General features: G+C 47.0%; 1 protein-coding gene across 1 annotated transcript in view; it reads right to left on the bottom strand.

Moving 5' to 3' along the window:
* The window catches only part of LOC135818913 (sushi, von Willebrand factor type A, EGF and pentraxin domain-containing protein 1-like), a 108,753-nt gene that overhangs the window by 41,931 nt on the left and 46,671 nt on the right, over window positions 1–20,151 (bottom strand). The window contains exons 8-10 of the mRNA XM_065332102.1: window positions 19,732–19,842; window positions 12,429–12,578; window positions 8,646–8,798 (exon numbers count right to left, since the gene is read on the bottom strand). Coding sequence (XP_065188174.1) covers window positions 8,646–8,798; window positions 12,429–12,578; window positions 19,732–19,842 — 414 coding nt within the window. The remainder of the gene's footprint in view (window positions 1–8,645; window positions 8,799–12,428; window positions 12,579–19,731; window positions 19,843–20,151) is intronic.

Genomic DNA, 20,151 nt, shown 5'->3' with positions numbered 1-20,151 from the left:
TAGGGTTTGGCCAAGTTTTATTTCGGGTAGTCGTGGTGGGGGTCGGTTAGCATGGTAGAACGGGAGGATGACGGTTTTCGTTTTATTGACTAGCAGGTGCCAGTGCTCTAGCCATTCTGCTGCGGCATCGACGCTTCTTTGTAGCGCAGCCTCACACTCAATGTAGCTGCCTGCAATGGCAATCAGTGCGGTGTCGTCCGCAAACTGGCTACACGAGGTTGTAGCATTTTCACAGGCAGTGGGCAGGTCAATGGTGTACGCCAGGAACAGAAGTGGTCCCAGGACCGAGCCCTGGGGCACTCCCGCTGGTATTAGTATGAAGGCGGATGTTGTGCCTTCAACCTGCACCCGCTGTCTGCGTCCTGTCAAGTAGGCTTCGAGCCAATTGTGAGCCTTGCCGTCGACACCGTAGCGGCTCAGCTTTTTCAGCAAGCCTTGATGCCATACACGATCAAAGGCTTTACTGAGATCGAAGAAACCCGTTACAACATGCTTCCCCGCATCCCTAGCTGTGGATATCTGGTGGACGATCCGTGCGAGTTGCAGTTCGGTCCCGTCTTGTTTCCTTAAGCCGGATTGGTTGGAGGGTAAGTGCGGTGCTATGTGATTGTGCAGACGAGAGTGGACTATTTTTTCTTGTGTTTTTGATATTATACTGAGCAGGGAGATGGGTCGGTAGTTGGTAGGATGGGAGGGGTTGCCCGACTTGGGGATGGGTGTAATAGTTGCGTCTTTCCAATGCCATGGTATTTCTCCGGTTCTGAAGGACAAATTGTAGAGACTAGTGAGAGATGGGGAGATTTCCTTTGCAGTTTCTTTCAGGAGCCGAGTTGGGATGTTGTCAAAGCCTGGGCTCTTGCCAGTGTCTAGACTGCTTAGAAGCTTCTCGACCTCTTCCACTGTTGCTGCGATTGTATTTAGAGTATGACTGATGTCAGGGGTAGTGTTGATGTCTGGTGTAGTACAGGTGGTCTTGTCGATGGACTGTTGGCTTTGGGAGATAAAGAACTTGTTGAGAGCTGTTGCCTTCTCCATAGCCGTGTCTGCAGTGGAGTTGGCCGTCGATAGTGTGGGAATTGTATGCTTAGGCGGTTTCTTCAGGTGCTTCAGTAGACGGTGGAGGTTTGTACCCGTTGACGTTGTTTGCTGGACAAAATCGGACTTAGCCTGTCGCAAAAGAGCGGTTACTCGGTTACACTGGGCTGTGTACAGTTTCCAATCTGAGTCTAGTTGGGTCGCCTTGTAGGTGCGGAACTGTTTGTGCTTTGTTTTGATCTGGCTGAGGAGATCCTTCGTCAGCCAGGGACGAGTGGGCGTAGCATTTTTGCGGGACTTGCTTCTGGTCACTTGGCAGTGGTGCACGGCTAGTTTCAGTATCTGGTCTCTCCAGAAGTTCCAGAATGAGGTTACTGGCTGAGGGTCAGTGGGACGTGGATCGTACTGCAGGTTGCAGGTAGCAAGGGCTTCACGCAGGGACGCAATGCGTTCCTCGCTCCACAACCAGTATGTGCTGGAGGTGCTTTGCTGTGTAGTACTGCTCTCATTTTTATTATTATCGGTATTATTGTTTCTGTGGGTGGTGGGCTGCTGGGGTTGTAGGTTGCATTGTATGACAACATGATCAGAGGCACCAATAGGGGGCAGTCTTGTGATGGTGATGTTATGGCGGCTGAGGCTAGAGATGGCCAGGTCCAGGCACGATGTAGGTGTGTGTTGGCGTAGGTGGGTGGCAAAGGAGACGTGTTGTGTGAGGCCACGAGTCTCGCACAGCCAATGCAGGTCCTCACCTAAGGCATCAGTGGTGTCGCTGGGGTGCCACAAGCAGTTCTTGGCGTTGAAGTCGCCAAGGAGAAGTATCTCATCCTGGGGTCTTTCAACTAGCTTTATGGCTCTCTCCAGTTCCATCACGAACTCTGCCGGGTCGGACCGCGGGGGACGGTAGATGTTCCCTACCACAAGGGAGGCTTGGCCGATTGTTATTCTAATCCAAATACATTCCGCTTGAGTCATGGGAATGGTAATTGTCTCGTGTTGGCAGCTGTGTGGTATGTATGTGGCGACTCCTCCACCAAAGGTGTCCCGGTCCGCTCTTATGAGTTTGTAGCCGTTGATGGCGTACATCCCGTCGCTGTCCGATGGATCCGCCCAGGTTTCCTGGATGGCGATTATTGACGGTTGTTGCAACTCTGCCACGTGGCTAAGCTCGTTCATCTTGTTGAACAGACACCTGACGTTCGAGCTGATGAAATTCGCGACTTCCATTTTTTATTTATTTATTTTTGTAATTTGTTTGGTTTTTTTGGTATTTCCGCAATTGAAAGTATTGTTCTCAGTGATATTGTGTGGAGGACAGCGCTAGGATTGAGTATCCTGTGACACCAGTGCCAGTGGGCTCAAGTGTGAGCCCTGTGCTGGGGCAAGGGGCTGGCTTTGGCCAGGGTCGATGTTGTTGCTCTCTGCGTCTGCGACGTCCGGTGCAGAGTTTCCATTCTTCCTCCGCTGCATTGAGCTTCTGCAGGAGTTGTTCGGCGCGAAACCATGTCTCGGCTATTGCGAGAACGTGAATGCCTCGTGTTGAGATGAGCGTTTGAACTTCTGCTACCTTCCGCCGAACACTACACACATTCAGAAATCCCACACTGAGTGACTCGGTCGGGGAGGTAGGTGGTGCTGTGGGTGTTACATTATAGTTATAGTTCTGCATTCTTTTTCTTTTTCTTTTCAAGTCACGATTAGACTCTGACAAGCGGACTAAATCGTGAGCCTGGAGCTAAATTGGTGGTTTCCGGGAATCCTTCTTCTTCACCCCAGTTGCCAACTCTGGTGAGGACTCAGTGCTGGCATTCCTGCCTCGACGTTCAGGCGTGAACCAAGTGTGGATCGCTTCGGTGTTGATGTTTGATGCCACTTCTGATAGGAGTCGCTCTGTCCGTTCTAGATCTCGCTCTGCAGCAATGTCTACTTCGACGTCCGCGAGGGGAGTTCTGGGGTGTGCTGTCATGCTTGACAGCGATCCCTGTGCAGACGACATGTCTGGCTGTCAGGTTTTTCAACGCTGAAGTATCGCTGAAGTATCCTCAGTAGTCCCCTCATCGACTTTCGTAGTTTTCAAATTCAAATCCGTTTCGAACACTTCAGTGCTGACTGCGGGTTCTCCAACATTTGACCCCACAGGAGTTGCACTCGTACTACATCCAGTACTCGAGAGAGTACTCGGGCTGGTGCTGGGCCTGCTGGCAGTGCTGCTGCTGATAGTCCGGGGGCCAAGTTAGGAAAAAGTCACGTCTAATAGATTTCGTTCCGAGTGAGAGGGCACCAAGTTTTTGCGATTTGAGTGTCAAGTATCTTCAAAATGCTGCAAGATGGTATGCCATTCAATCAAAATTTCCATCGGGAAGGTCATACAATGAAGGTGGAAAGAATTGATGATGGTTGCCATGGCAACAAATCAGTTAATTCAAATTTACAGGAGAACTATGCAATATTTTGACAACATTCCTGCTGGATATAAACATATCCAATACGTATGACTGGTTGGCCAAGTTTGACTGAAAACAAATAAACTTCAGGGCCTCAAAGGTGAATTATAAAATCGGATCTACTGCAACTATACATTACTGTACATACGTAATTAAATATGCATGCATACACCGACAATTGTACAAATATATTGGTGACCAGTGTACATGTGACATCTATAAAGCCTTTTAGAAAAGAGTTAGAAATGAATAGAGCAATCTGTGACCAATGGTGATCTAATGGATATACATGTACATGTATGTATGGCGGAGAGGAAAATGTAGAGGGAAACAGAGCAAGCCAAAGCAGTTCTCTCTAAGTACCTATCAGTTGGTAGCAACAAAGAGGATCTTGTGGCATTCTTTGGTGGTGAAGTGGCAGCTCCCGGACAACCTGAACAAGGTGCCCCCAGGCAAGGAACTGGTTGTCACTGCGGGCCAAGAGTGCATAATAATTATTGTCAAGTCGGCTGGTGCAAGCATGGCGTCTACTGCTGTGGAGGAGTTGCTGTTAACCCAGGAAGAGGCTGACACCAGACTGCTCCTTCATGCAAGGCATGCAGCTGTCAGTGGGTATGAGACCGTTCTGATAAGAACACGAGATACCGATGTTGCCATCATTGCTTGTTCTGTTAGCCATGTTATCCCGTGTACGTTGCTGGTGGAGGTTGGTGCAGGTTGGTGCCCCCCCTTTTTTTTTCTAAGGCCACAGCTTCCAATCATGACATGCAAAGCAGCGGTGCAGCATCGCAGGCATGAATCGTGGACGTGGTGACGGGGTTTGATATGCTCCACCGACCTAGGGTCTCGGCTTCACTGCACAGCAAACGCGTCGAAAGAAAACGGGGGCTAATAATTATCGGGAGATGGGGGGGGGGGAGAAGAAGAGAAGAAGGAGAGAGAGAGAGAGAGAGAGAGAGAGAGAACGAGAGAGCGAGAGCGAGAGAGAGAGAGAGAGAGAGAGAGAGAGAGAGAGAGAGATAGAGAGAGAGAGAGAGAGAGAGAGAGAGAGAGAGCTGGTAGATAGAAGAGCACAGTGCTCTTGGTGATGGGGACTGCGAAGGATAGCAGGTTCTGGGACATGTGCATGGGAATCAGAATATTGGTGATGATGGCAGCAGGGTTATTAGGTAAGCAGCTGAACACTAATAAGAACAGGGAAAGCTTTGGTGAACCGATTCAAAGTGCATCAGTAGCAGAGAGCCAGTCCTGAGCAAGAATGTGACGGTACACCTTTTTCAGCTTTGCATGTGGGGCTGGGCGGGTGGGTGGTGGAACAGGTCTGGTGGCACGGCATTCCATGTTGCAACGGTGCAAGCAGGGAATCCTTGGAGACAGCTATTCCGGGTGTTGGCAGGCAGGCCAGTTGTCATCTGGTATGGATGGGAATCCTGCAGCTGGAGAGACTGACGGGTAGGTCTAGTCTCGGGGGCACGGTGAGTGGCTGGTTTGGGCAGCATCTGCTTCAGAGGGCTGGATGCATCTAGATAGCAGAGCTTGTAGGTATAGGCAAGTGCAGCTACCAGGCGACGGAGTGCCAGGCTAGGAAGCCAAGTACCTGCTCCGATGATGTAGAGGGCCCTTCGCTGGATCTGGTCCAGCTTCTTAAGATGGGACGAGGGTGAGCCCATCCACACTAAGGGGCAATACTCGAGTGTGGGTCGCACAAAGCCGTTGTAGACGCGTTGGCGGCTCTCGGCGACCAGAATGGGAGACGCTCGCTTCAGGAAGCCAATCCGCTGGTTAGCACGGGAAGCTAGGGAGCGGAGGTGGAAGGAGTAGCTCAGGGTGTCGTCAAAGGTGACTCCCAGGAGTTTCAGCTGACTCTCTTCACTGACCGGTGTGCCGTCAAATGTTGCTCGAGGGAGCTCCCAGGGCTGGCGATGGTGGCCTATAGACATAGCCTGCGTCTTGGAGGGCTCAAATTTGATCCTCCACTTATGTCCCCAACGGGAAAACGCATCAATGCCCTGCTGGAGGAGCTCGGAGCCACAATCAATGTCAGCTCTTGATGTGAGGCAGTGGAAGAGAGTTCCTGGGTTAACAGCAACTCCTCCACAGCAGTAAACGCCATGCTTGCACCAGCCGACTTGACAATTGTGACTCTTGGCCCGCAGTGACAACCAGTTCCTTGCCTGGGTTACCTTGTCAGGTTGTCCGGGAGCTGCCACTTCACCACCAAAGAATGCCACAAGCTCTTCTTTGTTGCTACCAACTGATAGGTACTTAGAGAACTTCTTTGGCGTGCTCTATTTCCCTCTACATTTTCCTCTTCGCCATACATACATACATGTACATGTACACACTAGTCAGAACAACAGATGGCTTGATCAGTCGCAACAAAGTTTCGTGCCATCTCAGGCATGTACATGTACATGTACATGTATATCCATTAGATCACCATTGGTCACAGACTACTCTATTCATTTCTAACTCTTTTCTAAAAGGCTTTATAGATGTCACATGTACACTGGTCACCAATATATTTGTACAGTTGTCGGTGTATGCATGCATATTAATTACGTATGTACAGTAATGTATAGTTGCAGTAGATCCGATTTTATAATTCACCTTTGAGGCCCTGAAGTTTATTTGTTTTCAGTCAAACTTGGCCAACCAGTCATACGTATTGGATATGTTTATATCCAGCAGGAATTTTGTCAAAATATCGCATAGTTCTCCTGTATATTTGAATTAACTGATGTGTTGCCATGGCAACCATCATCAATTCTTTCCACCTTAATTGTATGACCTTCCCGATGGAAATTTTGATTGAATGGCATACCATCTTGCAGCATTTTGAAGGTACTTGACACTCAAATCGACAAAACTTGGTGCCCTCTTACCCGGAACGAAACTTCAAAAATAATCCCCCTGGCCCCCAGACTATGAAGCGTGCCGAGTCTGGCGACTCGTTTTGGACTCCGGTCTGTACGGTAAGTTCACCAGGTTGCACTCCGACAGTTGCAGTTGTGCTTGTTCTGGTGTGCGCGGTTCGCTTGGCGTATGTCGTTCCTGTCCTGTGGCGAGTTTGCAATCTGCAGCGATGTGTCCCGGTTGGGAGCATTTACGACAGGTTGCAGGCTGGCCATCGTAGCGTACACGAAACAATTAAAATTAGTTGTTCGGAGATGTTTTATTTATTTATTTATTTATTTATTTATTTATTTATTTATTTATTTATTCACAATCACGTGGCACTAGCCAATGAAATGGTGATGTGGGCGATAGCCAGCCATGGCGGTAATAGAGCTAGAGGGGAGAAAGAAAAAGAATGAAAGGGGAACTGAAAAGCAAGAGAAGCTAGGGCAGGGCTGGATGTCAACTAGTATGTTGCATTCTGCAGTAGCTGTGTGAATGTATTGTAACATGGGCAGGATTTTAGATGTTGTGGGAGGTGAGACCAATGGCGGTAAGCAAGGAAGAGAGGAGATGTTTGCATAGAGGCAGACCGCGCAATAGGGAAGCGGAGAGAGTTTCTGGTGCGCATGTCCTGAGATTGAGCAAACCAGCTTAGGCAGGAGAGAGCATGAAGAGGAGCAATGCCCAGCTTAATTTTATGAATTGTCTGGCATGCCAAAAATCGCACACGGACCGAGAGCGGCACAGCAGAAGCAAGGCGGTATAAGTCTGCGCTTGGAGTCAGGCGAGGAAGCCGAAATAATATTTTCAAAAGACGCCTATGCATAACTTTGAGTCGAGCAATCAGTGTTTTAGAAATGCCAGCCCAAATTATGCAGCGGTAATCAAAAATAGGCAGAATGTAAGATGTGTAGATAACATGGCGACAGTCGGTGTGGAGGTGGGTGATGTGTGATGAGAGAAATCCCATTACTGAGCTAACACGGCAGTCTAAATTTTCGATCTGGGATTTCCAGGTTAAGTGTTGGTCAATAATGACGCCAAGATGCTTGTGTTTTTCAACGATGCAGAGCGGGGTTGTGGTGCCTGGAAAGGTGAAGGGACTGGTTACTAATGAAGATAGGTCACAGGAACAACTGGGGGGGGGGGGATACACATTACAGCAGTTTTCGAAGAGTTGGGCTGCAATTTCCATTTTTCCATCCGATGAATAACGCCATCTATGTTGGACTGTAACTTGGCACTAGCCTCGGGGAGAGTGGGTGCTGTCACAAGTAGTGCTGTATCATCAGCATAATGTGATGTGTGATCCATTTCTGCCAGAAGGACAGCATTATTCGTTTGAACTTGTTTTAGTAGCAACTTGTTCTGTCTGTTTGGCTCTGGTTGGCCATGGTGTCATATCTTGTGTCACAGTATACTAGTAGTCCTTACAAGTTCGTTAAGTGCTTTCGCAGTTTTTCCTGTTATTACCTTAGTGCTAGGATTATCATTTTCATAGGTGTTGTTTCTTCTCACTCCATTTCTCTTTATTAGTATCTTTCTGGATTGTTTTTCATCAGTCCAACGTAGCTTCCTGAGGAGTGTTGTGCGAAAACTAGTTCGAAGTACAATTTTTTGTTCATCATTTCTTCCATATCACATTTTTTCTTTCTTCCATGTTCTTCACTGCCTTCGTATCCACTCGTTTTTTGAATACAACAAAAGCCTTTGTGAAAATGTCGGTTCAGCTCGTTCTGTTGATCGCAATTCTAAAATAATAATAATAATAATAATTCAAAGGGTCATTTGGGGAAGTGAACTGCCTGAAAAGAGAAAAAACCCGTCAGACCCACCAGGACTAGAACCCGGGACCTTGCTTGTCATGAGCAATGCTCTAACCACTGATGTATGGGACCGGGCTGAACCCAGAAGGCGCTGACAAGTTTTTCACTCCAAAGGCAGCTCACAGCACGTGCCAAACATACTGATGGCACTTGGGTCTTTCTCCCTCCTTTGGAGTGAAAAACTTGTCAGCACCTTCTCGGTTCAGCCTGGTCCCATACATCAGTGGTTAGCGCACTGCTCATGACAAGCAAGGTCCCGGGTTCGAGTACTGGTGGGTCTGGTGTTTTTTTCTTTTTTCAGGCAGTTCACTTCCCCAAATGATCCTCTGAATTTGAAGTTCTCCCAATCCCTTCAAATATAATTATAATAATCATTACTTCAACATTGCCCAAAGGCGACTCGATCATATTGATTGCTGACTGCAAGCATGATACTAACGTTTGCAATTAGGTTGAGTTGTTGTTGCTACAGCGGTCAAGCATGTAACATTTCTGTTCCCAATAATCTGATATCCATCGTCACACATAGCACTGAAGAACGGTGCTGCACCAGTGAAGATACCACTAGTTAGTCTTACTGAACAATTATAGGCTGTAGAAAACAAAAAACATGAACATCGGGCCAGGAAATGACTACAAAAATATCATTGTTCTATTAAAAATTAAAATAATTTTCACAAACTGAGTGTCAGCATACACACATAACAAGCATTTCTATAATAATAATAATTATACCACTTCAATGTATATAATTATATTATTATATTAAAAGCATGTCCGCGTAGGTGGCGGGATGCCACTTTCGCTTATGCCATTCAGGATTGATGTCTGAAGAGTAATACAATACAAAGAAATGACAGAAGTGACGTCAACAAAAGCCGTTAGCAACAATACCAATAGGACTAATGGAAAACTTCATCCAAAGTATAAAATAGAATAGAATATGCACACACCATGTCTGGCGGAATCGCGTGGATCAAGAGAATCAGTCATGTTAGGTGGGGCAGGCCTGTCGGTCCGCTGCCATTGTGCGGACTGCGTCAGCATCTAGCGGCTGGTGGAGGGTAAGTCCATGCCATGATGACAGTTCCGTCTGCAAGACCGTTACCAAAGTCGTCCGAGGTCGACCCCTGAAGCGTTCAGTGCCCTCGTCGTTTGCCAAGCGAAGATACATATCCACTGCCAACTGTGGAGGAGCAGTTGGGACCAAACGAAAGATATGGCCAGCGAGACTATAGCGCTGCCTTGTGATCATCTCGCTGAGGGGGACAGCTCCCGAGCGCTTGTACAGAGTGTCATTGCTGATTCGTTTAGGATACCGCATGTCGATGATGCTCGTTAGCTGGGTCATGTGGAACGAATCCATTCGCGCGAGCTCCGACATTGGTAGGCCCCAAGTGCCCCAGTTGTAGGTAAGGACTGGGATGACGTAGGTTTTGTAGAGCCTCAGCCGAAGACCTTGATATGGCGCCTCCGGGTCCAGATCTTGAGGAGTGAGTTGAAGGCGGCGGCCAGTTGACGCCTCCGAGCAGCATCTTCGGCGTCACCCAGGAGAGGGTCTATACATTTCCTTATATAATTTCTTCACTAGTTTGAGGGAAAGACACAAACGGGAAAAGTCTGAAGAAAAAATTGACTGTCACCACCAGGACTCGAACCAGGGACCTTCGCTTGTAGCTAGCGATGCTCTAACCACTGAGCTATAGTGTACCGTAAAAGCCCGTGTATAGGCCCCGGGCGTATAGAACAGCAGCCTCGATTTCCTTTTGCGTATACAAGGGCACGGGCGTTATTTTGGAAAAGGGCGTATACTTGGAATAGGAATAGCAGTAAGTATTGGGTATCAGTACCTGTACATGCACTGGTGTTTCAGCATACCTGGGCGTTTACATGGGCATGGGCGCTATTTGGAAACAATTGTGTTGCCTTCCCCTGACTGGGCGTATACACGGAGGGTGGGCGTTATTTCGAGTGGGCGTATACAGGGGCTTTTACGGTAGTCGTATATGAGCCGTCAGATGAGAAAACAGACCTTATCACAAAAGTCATATTTTGTTTGTGGTACTACTGTACAGCAGGAAATTTTCGGACGGAACTTATTTTCGGACGATTTCGTACACGGGCTCCTTTGTACTAAAATTAATTCCGTACTAAAATGTGTTCCTTGTGAAGTTATGTACACTGTGCATTATACATGCGTACTGCATGCGAACACGTGCATTTAGCATGCAGCACTGTACGAAGATAAAATCCGTGCGAAAGGTCGAAATTCGGCGTTGTCCGAAAATTATTCAGTCCGAAAATTTCCTGCTATACAGTATCTGATTGCCAGGAGCACCAGGAATCGTATGCAGAAAACTAGAGTTGATTTGGACCAGGGAGAGTAAAATTATAGCCTTGACAGTAGGAGACCATTACAAATTGCACCTCAATTTGGGGTGCAATACCAACAATTGTTTCACCTACTTTGGATAGTATTTTCTGTTTCCTTTTACCAATTTCCACAAACTTGGGCTTTCTGGAAAGCTTTGGCGACAAGCAACCCGTTGGGCCCAAATCCGATAGCAAATAAAGCACAGCTCCAGCGCAACAAGCTGCAGATATCGCTTCAGCGCTAGACTTGCGCCGTCACACGAAAATCGTTCGCCATTTCCATCTCCATTATCCCAGGACACCCAATTTTTTCGTGAAGATGCAGTGAGAGCTTCCAAGACGTCTGAGCCTGTTGCCGCGATCATAGATCGCTTGAAAAGGGGGAAACCCCAGGTCTGGAGCGTTTGACTCGCGTGTAGAAATGCAAAGTGCCGTGACGTATCTTGCAGGCTTCGCATCTCGGGAACGCAGCATCGTCCCGCGATCGAACTTGCTGTATTGGATGCCTTGGAGGTTTCTCTTCGATTTACATACTTGGATTGTCCCGAAAGACCGATATTTGACTGAAATACTACGGTTTGTAGCTTGGTTGTCCAGACGCACCAGTGGGTAAACTCGCCAACATTCAAGTGCACTTTTCTCGTATAAAGCCCTGGGCTATATTTGAGTGCGCAATGTCCGTACCATGCAGTGCAGTATCGGGTCCTTTCCCGTGCAACGATAGGGTTAGTCACTGCTTGCACTGATCAACATGAATAGTGTGAAAAAATGGTTGTTCTATTAAGAAAATAAAGCCCCTCTCGAATAAATTCCTCTCTAAAATATACCCCCCACCCCTCGATGTGTCTTCTGGAAAAATAGAGCCCCTTGGCTTCAATTCGCGCCTATACGGTAAATTTATAGAAAAGAAAAGACCAAGAAACTACAACTTACGCTAAAATGTCCAATCAGCGCATGCGACAACGTTGCACGACACTGACCGACGGTGCTGACGTTCTACAACTACCGTAAATGGCTGTTAGTTAGCTGTTAGTGGAGCATTGGTCCCTTTCTTTCCTAAAAGAAATTCTTCAGACTTTTCCCATTTTCAGCTTCCCTGCACAAGGAAGCATTCGGCACATGACAATTTCCAAAAACGTTCTTGCATGACATTATGACCGAACGATCAAGGCAGACTCAAACATTCCATTATTCTGCACCAATGCACACGTTGTGTTGCCGGTGTTGCGGTGGCAGTTCTGACTCTGAGACTGTAAATGTCGTGGACCTCGGCTAGCCGCTGCCAACTCGTCAGTACAACCTCGGCTACGTGCTCTATCACCTCGTTGACGGAGCTCCGGGTGACCAACCAGCTGAACAGCTGAAATTCGCAACTCCACACTGGCCGTCAATGAGCTCTCTTCCGTCACTCCATTCCCTTCTTCACTCCATTTGATCAATCTGTTCAATCTTCCGCAAGAAAGCAAGTCAAAATGTTATTTCTCCAAACGTGCATAATACTCGGCAGGTTTCGAATTTTCGTTGTGGTAAAATAGTTGACAGTTCGTATGTGTTTAGGACTGTTTTATATAAAAAAAAATCGTTTTTTCCCTATTCTGCATTTGTATGCGTATTCGCACCTCATTGACTCCGCTCGTTCCTCATTCTTTATTCCATTTGGCCTAAGCGAAGACTAGCCAAGCTTGCTTGGCAATGTTAACTCGAAGAAGGCTGATGATGATGATCTTACCTCAAAAAGAAAAAAATCACGCCATCACGACTCTTCCCTCAAACCGATGAAAAAAACCAATCGGGATAAAATTGAAATTCAAGGATCAACAAACATGAATGTCAAAGTGGCACCGCATACCTATGCAATTAGCCGGCTGCAATATACCATTGGCTGAACATGTCACTTGTTTATCGGAATAAAATCCAGCTTGACACAGTGTTGTTCCATTTCCGGTAATTCCTTTAAATCCTGGCAGCCCTGCTCCAGCCTGTGTGGAAGGTTGGCATGCTATATCAAGGGAAGAAAAATATTCCGCACCCGAAAATAAATGTATGCAGGCCTTGATCAAACCACACACAGTTGAATTTAAGCAAGTGCTCCCCCCCCCCCCCCCCCCAACCACCAGTTTACAACTCCTGCATTCGCTGCTGTCCTGACATTTTAATGATGTAGTGCTCATTGCACGAGTGATTTACGAGGTTTTTGTGGAGTTTGAACGCATCCCACGGGTCCTTGGACTAATTTTTACGGAATATAATCTGGATTTTTCAAGCACAGGATTAGGGTATTTCTGATAATATGTGTACAATGTGCATTGCAAAATAAATAAAAATACTACGTCGACTCGTCCCTGGATGACGAAGGATCTCCTCAGCCAGATCAAAACAAAGCACAAACAGTTCCGCACCTACAAGGCGACCCAACTAGACTCAGATTGGAAACTGTTCACAGCCCAGCGTAACCGAGTAACCGCTCTTTTGCGACAGGCTAAGTCCGATTTTGTCCAGCAAACAACGTCAATGGGTACAAACCTCCACCGTCTACTGAAGCACCTGAAGAAACCGCCTAAGCAAACAATTCCCACACTATCGACAGCCAACTCCACTGCAGCCACGGCTATGGAGAAGGCAACAGCTCTCAACAAGTTCTTTATCTCCCAAAGCCAACAGTCCATCAACAAGACCGCCTGTACTACACCAGACATCAACACTACCCCTGACATCAGTCATACTCTAAAATACAATCGCAGCAACAGTGGAAGAGGGCGAGAAGCTTCTAAGCAGTCTAGACACTGGCAAGAGCCCAGGCTTTGACAACATCCCAACTCGGCTCCTGAAAGAAACTGCAAAGGAAATCTCCCCATCTCTCACTAGTCTCTACAATCTGTCCTTCAGAACCGGAGAAATACCACAGGATTGAAAAGACGCAACTATTACACCCATCCCCAAGTCGGGCAACCCCTCCCATCCTACCAACTACCGACCCATCTCCCTGCTCAGTATAATATCAAAAACACAAGAAAAAATAGTCCACTCTCGTCTGTACAATCACATAGCACCGCACTTACCCTCCAACCAATCCGGCTTCATGAAACAAGACGGGACCGAACTTCAACTCGCACGGATCGTCCACCAGATATCCACAGCTAGGGATGCGGGGAAGCGTGTTGTTACGTGTTTCTTCGATCTTAGTAAAGCCTTTGATCGTGTATGGCATCAAGGCTTGCTGAAAAAGCTGAGCCACTACGGTGTCGACGGCAAGGCTCACAAGTGGCTCGAAGCCTACTTGACAGGACGCAGACAGCGGGTGCAGGTTGAAGGCACAACATCCGCCTTCATACCAATACCAGCGGGAGTGCCCCAGTGCCCCAGCCAGTTCGCGGATGACACTGCACTAATTGCCATTGCAGGCAGCTACATTGAGTGTGAGGCTGCGCTACAAAGAAGCGTCGATGCCGCAGCAGAATGGCTAGAGCGCTGGCACCTGCTAGTCAATAAAACGAAAACCGTCATCCTCCCGTTCTACCATGCTAACCGACCCCCACCACGACCACCCGAAATAAAACTTGGGCAAACCCTACTAGAAACAGTAACACAACATCGTCACCATCTTTCAGCACGACCTAAGATGGCCAGCCCACCTTGACTTTGTGCTCAAGAAAGCCGTAAAATCTTTCAATATTCTCTTTAGGCTCAAATCAACTCTACACACTAAATTACTCTCTCTCGTTTACAAAACATATATCCTGCCTATAATTGAATATGCATGCATTGCTGTCACCCCGCTCTCAATCGCAGCCCTTGACCGTCTTGAGCGAATCCAGCGCAATGCGGCCAGAATCTGCCTCGTCTCCCCCTCTACACTCCTCTGAATCTTTCAACACTGCTCCATCGGCTCAAATGGGCGACAATGTTCTCTCACCGCAAAGTGAAGCTCGCCCTTCTTGCTCACTCCATAAAATACCAATATGCCCCACAACACATACGCATGCTCAACACCCCCGCTCAAGTTACGGCCCAGTACAGCGTTCGACACGCACGCACTTGGCACCTCCCACCCTTCAGAACCAATCGCTGTAAAGACTCCCCACTGTACAAGTCCCTAGAATACTACAAGGCCCTCCCTGCTAGCATTCGTGACGTCTCCTCCCAACCTGCTTTCAAACAAGAAATCTGCTCACTGCTGATTAACTCAATCTGCTCCTGCAGCGCTCACCCTCTCCCATACTTGTAAAGTTCAAAGTGATGTAAATCACTTTCCAACTGTTTAACCCACAATCTCATCTTCTCTCTATATTTATCTCTTATTGGCGATGGTGCCATCGTGAGAATAAAGAATTCAAAAATAAAAAATGACGTCAACTTAAAATTCTGTCAGGACAGTACCCATGGTCGATTTGCACACTCTTTGGTGCTGTGCACTCTAGTATTTCTGGTCCCTTACAAGTACTAGTATCGACTGGTACACTAATAATCTACGTGGAGATAAAAGTATGATAATAGCTATGAAAAGTATGAATGCCGCAGACATCACCACACAATATGACAACTTGTTCAAGGTTTGATATTGCAATTATCCAGAATCAGTTTTCAAGCTCCGATCATCAAAATACACGGAGAGGCATTGTTGGAGTGGTGGGGTCTTGATTGTACCCGACTTGTGTGCACGGCACGACGGCTAGAGAATGGGGTCCAGAAATAAGTTGTAGCATGGCGGTGTCAAGGCATACAGCTTATTCGCACCGGAGGGCATGGCGCAGTCGCCATATATGTACATCACCTACGCGTGAAAAACTCCAGTGAAATCGACGAGATCGACCTGATGGTGATCCTTTTGGAGAATATTACTTGGTGTATTGACTTATCTAGAGGACATGCCCCAGTGTTAGCATTTAGCTTTTCTAAAATCGTCTGTAAATATAGATATTTACTTTTTATTATTATTAAGTAGTGGTTGCGACTTCGGCGATGATTTGTAAGAAAGGTTTGCTCCCCACACCGGAGCTCGCGCTATTCCGCCGACTTTACTTGACACTTGACTGACTCACGACTGCCATCCAGAGCACACGAGAAGTCCATCGAACCTTCGACTCGGCAAACCTGCAAGAAAGCACCAGTCCCTGTTCAATACACGGTGTTTCGGGGAATTCACCCCTCATCAGTTGAGCTTGAGTAGGCTGAGGAAGATTGTGCCTGAAGAGCACCACATATATAGTGCTCTCCAGGCACAAACATCACCAGGGATAAAGTCGGCGGAATAGCGCGAGCTCCGGTGTGGGGAGCAAACCTTTCTCACTTTTTATTATTAATTTTAGTTTAATAAGAAAACTTGTCATATAGGAGGAGGGGGTTGAGCGCCTGTTCGTTTCTCGAAAAATATCTATGCACAGTTGCTTGTGTGAGCATCTCTACAAAAAAAAAGAAATAATAATTATCGATACTACTTCCTCCGTTGACAAAAACTTCGTGATGGATTTCGATGGATATGAAAAACGCTTAGAACAGGTCAAGACCAGTTTGTATCGACTGCAAATCACTGGACGGAAGTAGTTCAGTCCATGTACAGCGTCTTTACAAGGGAAACTGTTGTCAGAATGAGCAGAGAGTTCAGTTTGCATCGCTTTCGCTCGACTCATTTTTCACCTTGTGTCGCTGTCGTCATCTGCTGCATGTGAGTCGTCATCTCTAACTCTCTCTCGAGTCGTTGATCAGCTAATTTCAGGCTTTCCTCGACTTCTTTCATTAAACTCTGATTAACTTTGGTGATGGTGCCAACGTTCAAGTTGGCTTTCAAGCTACTTGATCTGCTACGGTGGCGATTACCCGTTTCCACCAGGGAATCGTAAAAGTTGTACGACTCCTGGTTTCATCTCCACTCTCCAGAACTTCGCAAAACGTAGGAGCAGAGGCACAGAAAAATGATTATAATTTCTCGGATGTACACTCCTACTAGCACTGAACGGTAGCGGCTAGCCAGTCCAGTCGGTTTTCCTAAGCCACGGGACTTGCGTCGGACTGAAGACTTCTGAAAGAATGCAGGGTCATCAGCATTCGAATCTGGGCTTTGCATAGGTTGAGCAAGAACCTGAATTTAGAATTATTAATTTTCATTGCGCCGTGTGATCGGAGCAGCTGCTTGTTCACTCCCTCCTTGTGTAAGCTCGCTGCTCCATTCCATCACTGTATCACTCTCGAACTCGGTGCTAGAGCAGTAGAGAGGCAAAGGGTGCAGTGCATTATCACCTCGGAGAAGTGCTATTTCAGTTTCTCTCACCAGGACTGTCATCATCTATGTTGCCACAGCGGAACCATAGACCCCGCTCGGCTTGTCGTACCGTGAAAGGTCGCTTTCCTTCCATCGTACCTCTTTTATGGCCTGCCAGGGAAGGCCAAGAAAGTAATCGCGAATCATTTCATGGCAGTTTGTGTGCAACCAGTCCCTCAAAAATCCATCACGAATTTTTGTTCACGGAGGAAGTATGTACACAAAAAGAGAAAAAAACCCACGGGAGAACGAGTTAGGGCCTGGTCAGACTGGGGCAAATTTTGGTTGCCTGACGAAAAAAGAACAGCGTCTAGAATTAGAATCGCGATCACGCTACACATGTGGGGAGAATGAAAATTAAAACTTCATTTCGAGGGTCAAGTGGTAATCTCCACGAACGACGTCAATTTCCTTCACCTTGGGGATCGCCAATACCTTCAGTGCAATCCTTGCAACCATCCTTATGAGTTTTGTTGCTGTCCGTGGCCAATTATCAACTCGATATCGAGATGAATAAATCAGTGATAATCAGTGTCAATGGCGTATCAGCGTCAATGGCATATCAGCGTCAAATCCTGTTTGGAGCGGAAAAGCGTGGCCCGTTCTTGCTTTTTTTTTTGGAGCGTCAACTCTCGCTTTTGCCGCTCTGGCGGCAAGTTACTATGGAGATTTGGATTAAAATCCCAGGATTATTTCGTTTTTGCCGGAGTCTGACCAGGCCCTTATGCAGCAACTATCCACGACTGTAACACCATGATGAAGAGTCAGAAAGTGCGATAATAGGGCATAAAAAATGGACAGGCTACTGAGACATTCAGCAACGTGAGACCTAGCTCCAACATATCTTCAGTGCGCAAACCAACAGCCTTCCAACTCGGAAGATTCATGGTTACGTAGGACCGAACAGGGGATAGTTGCTGCATAACTCGTTCTCATGGGTTTTCTTCTCTTTTTTACATTTATTACTGTCTCAGTATCTGAGTTAAGATACTACAGGGTTCTAGCCAAAGGGGGTAGGGGGGGGGGGGCGCAGCCCCACCCCTACTCTGTTTGCGCGCCCCCTGTGAAAAATTGCCGCCCCTACTCATTTTCCGATTTTTGTGGTTTTCATGCGTAGATGGTTCATAAAGGCACATTTGTCTGGGGTGAAGTCAGGGTTTCGCCCCATACGTTGCATTTGGCGTGGCCAGACAATGCTGTAAATTAACAAACTTTCGCTGGCGATTTAATTTCGCTGATTTCGCCGGTCTATGTCAATCGGCCAAAATTATTCGCCGGCCAAAATTTGTCACCCAAACCAAATTTACTTATGCTGCCGGACTCTCTGTAAAAACTGCGTACATTAGACAGGGGTCTATAAAACTACACAGACCTTTGTACTACTGTATTACTAGTAGTACATGCGCACTCGAAACATCGATCACTTTTTTGGACACTTGCACGCCTACGGCGAACGCTTAGTGGCGGCGAAAAGTGTTTGTTGGAGATCGGCGAAAGTTTTTCACCGGCGAAAATTTGTTGATTTACAGTATTGGAAAGTGGAAAAATGGTATATAGGGTAACTGTTTCCCATGACCCCCCCCCTTACTATTTTGACCTGGCTACACGGCTGTTTTTTTTCGCGAAATTGCGACATTTAACAAGATGGCAGCCAAAAGTCTCGATTGGGCTGGATCGGCAAGGAAATTTGAATTTTCAAATTCTCAGCAGCCGATTTCGCTGTGGTTTTCGCTGGATTTAGAAAGCTACCAGGCCAGGTTTACCCGGAAAACAGGTATTCCGTGTTCCTCTTGAAACTAGCTTTCCGCTGGTTCCTCACATGGCCAACTTCGTCTCAGGAACAGTTTGTTCCGCGTTGCACAAGTCAAGCCTTCTTTCTCGGTCGTTCCTTGATTCATCGTTGACATGCCTGCGTCAAGAAGCCCTTTCAGGAATTTTCCCAGTCTAGCTTTCAGTTTTCCCAGGTAGAGGACTATATTCTGGCTATCTTCACCAAGTTTTATCACGGGCCGTGCACAAACTTCAGGTCCCGTGCGTTCGATGCTGAGCTACCTTTTCATGCGATTTAGGGGACAGATGGCATGGCGCTGGAGTCGCTGTTGAGTCCAGGAGGCCGAGGCCTGGTGGAAACTGCCCAGTAGACATGTGGGGTATTGCTGAAAAAGGCAGCAAGCACACAGATAGCCCCGAAATTGTGATGTAGATCCAATTGTGCGTTTGTTCGAGTGCATATCGGCAAATTTGAAAGTTGCACCCGTGATGCCGGCGAGGAGAAGCTGAAAATCAGTGCGTGCGTCAATATCCAGACTACCAGGGACAGCTTGGAGAGGTTCGAAAAGGTCAGGATGCTGGTTGACCACGGCAGGAGTTCCTTTTACCTTCCTTCTCTCTCAAATTGTCTGGATATTGAGTATCTCGCTCGAGCGCTTTCAAATATTAAATCCTGGTTTGACTTGCGAAATCGTGGAACCACACGGAGAGTGACATGAGTTTCATCCCAAAACGCAAACTCCCATCGTATTCATGAGGTTTGTACCGCGTTACGTAAATCGCACCGAACGACTCCATATTGTTAGATGTCCGTGCGCGAACAGCCGTGGCTAGAACCCTGCCTATGTACCATTATTCTGGTGATTTTTCGTTTCTCAAGGAGAGGAAGGCAGAGGGAGAGATGACTTTATTCGTTACTAAATTTTAGTATTTGCGGATTGCCCCTAACAGAAAAAGGAAGACCATTAGTAGATAAATTCGGCTAAGACTGCCATTGTTGCAGCCAAGCTGCATAATTGTATTCTGTACTATGGGTGATGAGTACATTGTGTGTTACTTGCATTATAGGAGGTGCTGTGTGAATGATCCATGATACATACATACTTACTTACATAATGATACTTACAATTACATGTATAGTTAGAGAAAGTGCCAGTACAAAAATTAAGCCCATCGCAGACTGGCCGAGCTTGTTGTGCACCTGAACAGTTCATGGAACAAAAGGATGCGTTGAGGTCTGCATAAACCAAGACAAGAAACAAAGAAGGAAGGGTAAAGACAGTGATATGAAAATGTCAAACCATGCATACAGTCATGTAGGTATGCGGTGCCACTTTTACATTCTTGTTTGTTTATTATAAGCCTGCATACTAGTACTGGCCAACCCTCCCGGTTTTCCCGGGGAAACCCTGGGAAATCCACACTACTCCCGGGTTCCGGGGTTTTCAAGCAAACAGTTTTGTTTGATACAGGATTTCCCTGAAACTCCATGGATTCTCCTTGAGTGTCCCTTTTTTCAGGAATATGTATGGTTCCCACTCGCCAC

This window comes from Sycon ciliatum, chromosome 6 (genome assembly GCF_964019385.1).
Source record: "Sycon ciliatum chromosome 6, ocSycCili1.1, whole genome shotgun sequence".
Taxonomy (NCBI): Eukaryota; Metazoa; Porifera; class Calcarea; order Leucosolenida; family Sycettidae; genus Sycon; species Sycon ciliatum.
Note: the sequence above shows the minus strand (reverse complement) of the source record. Positions and strands in the feature narration are given on the sequence as shown.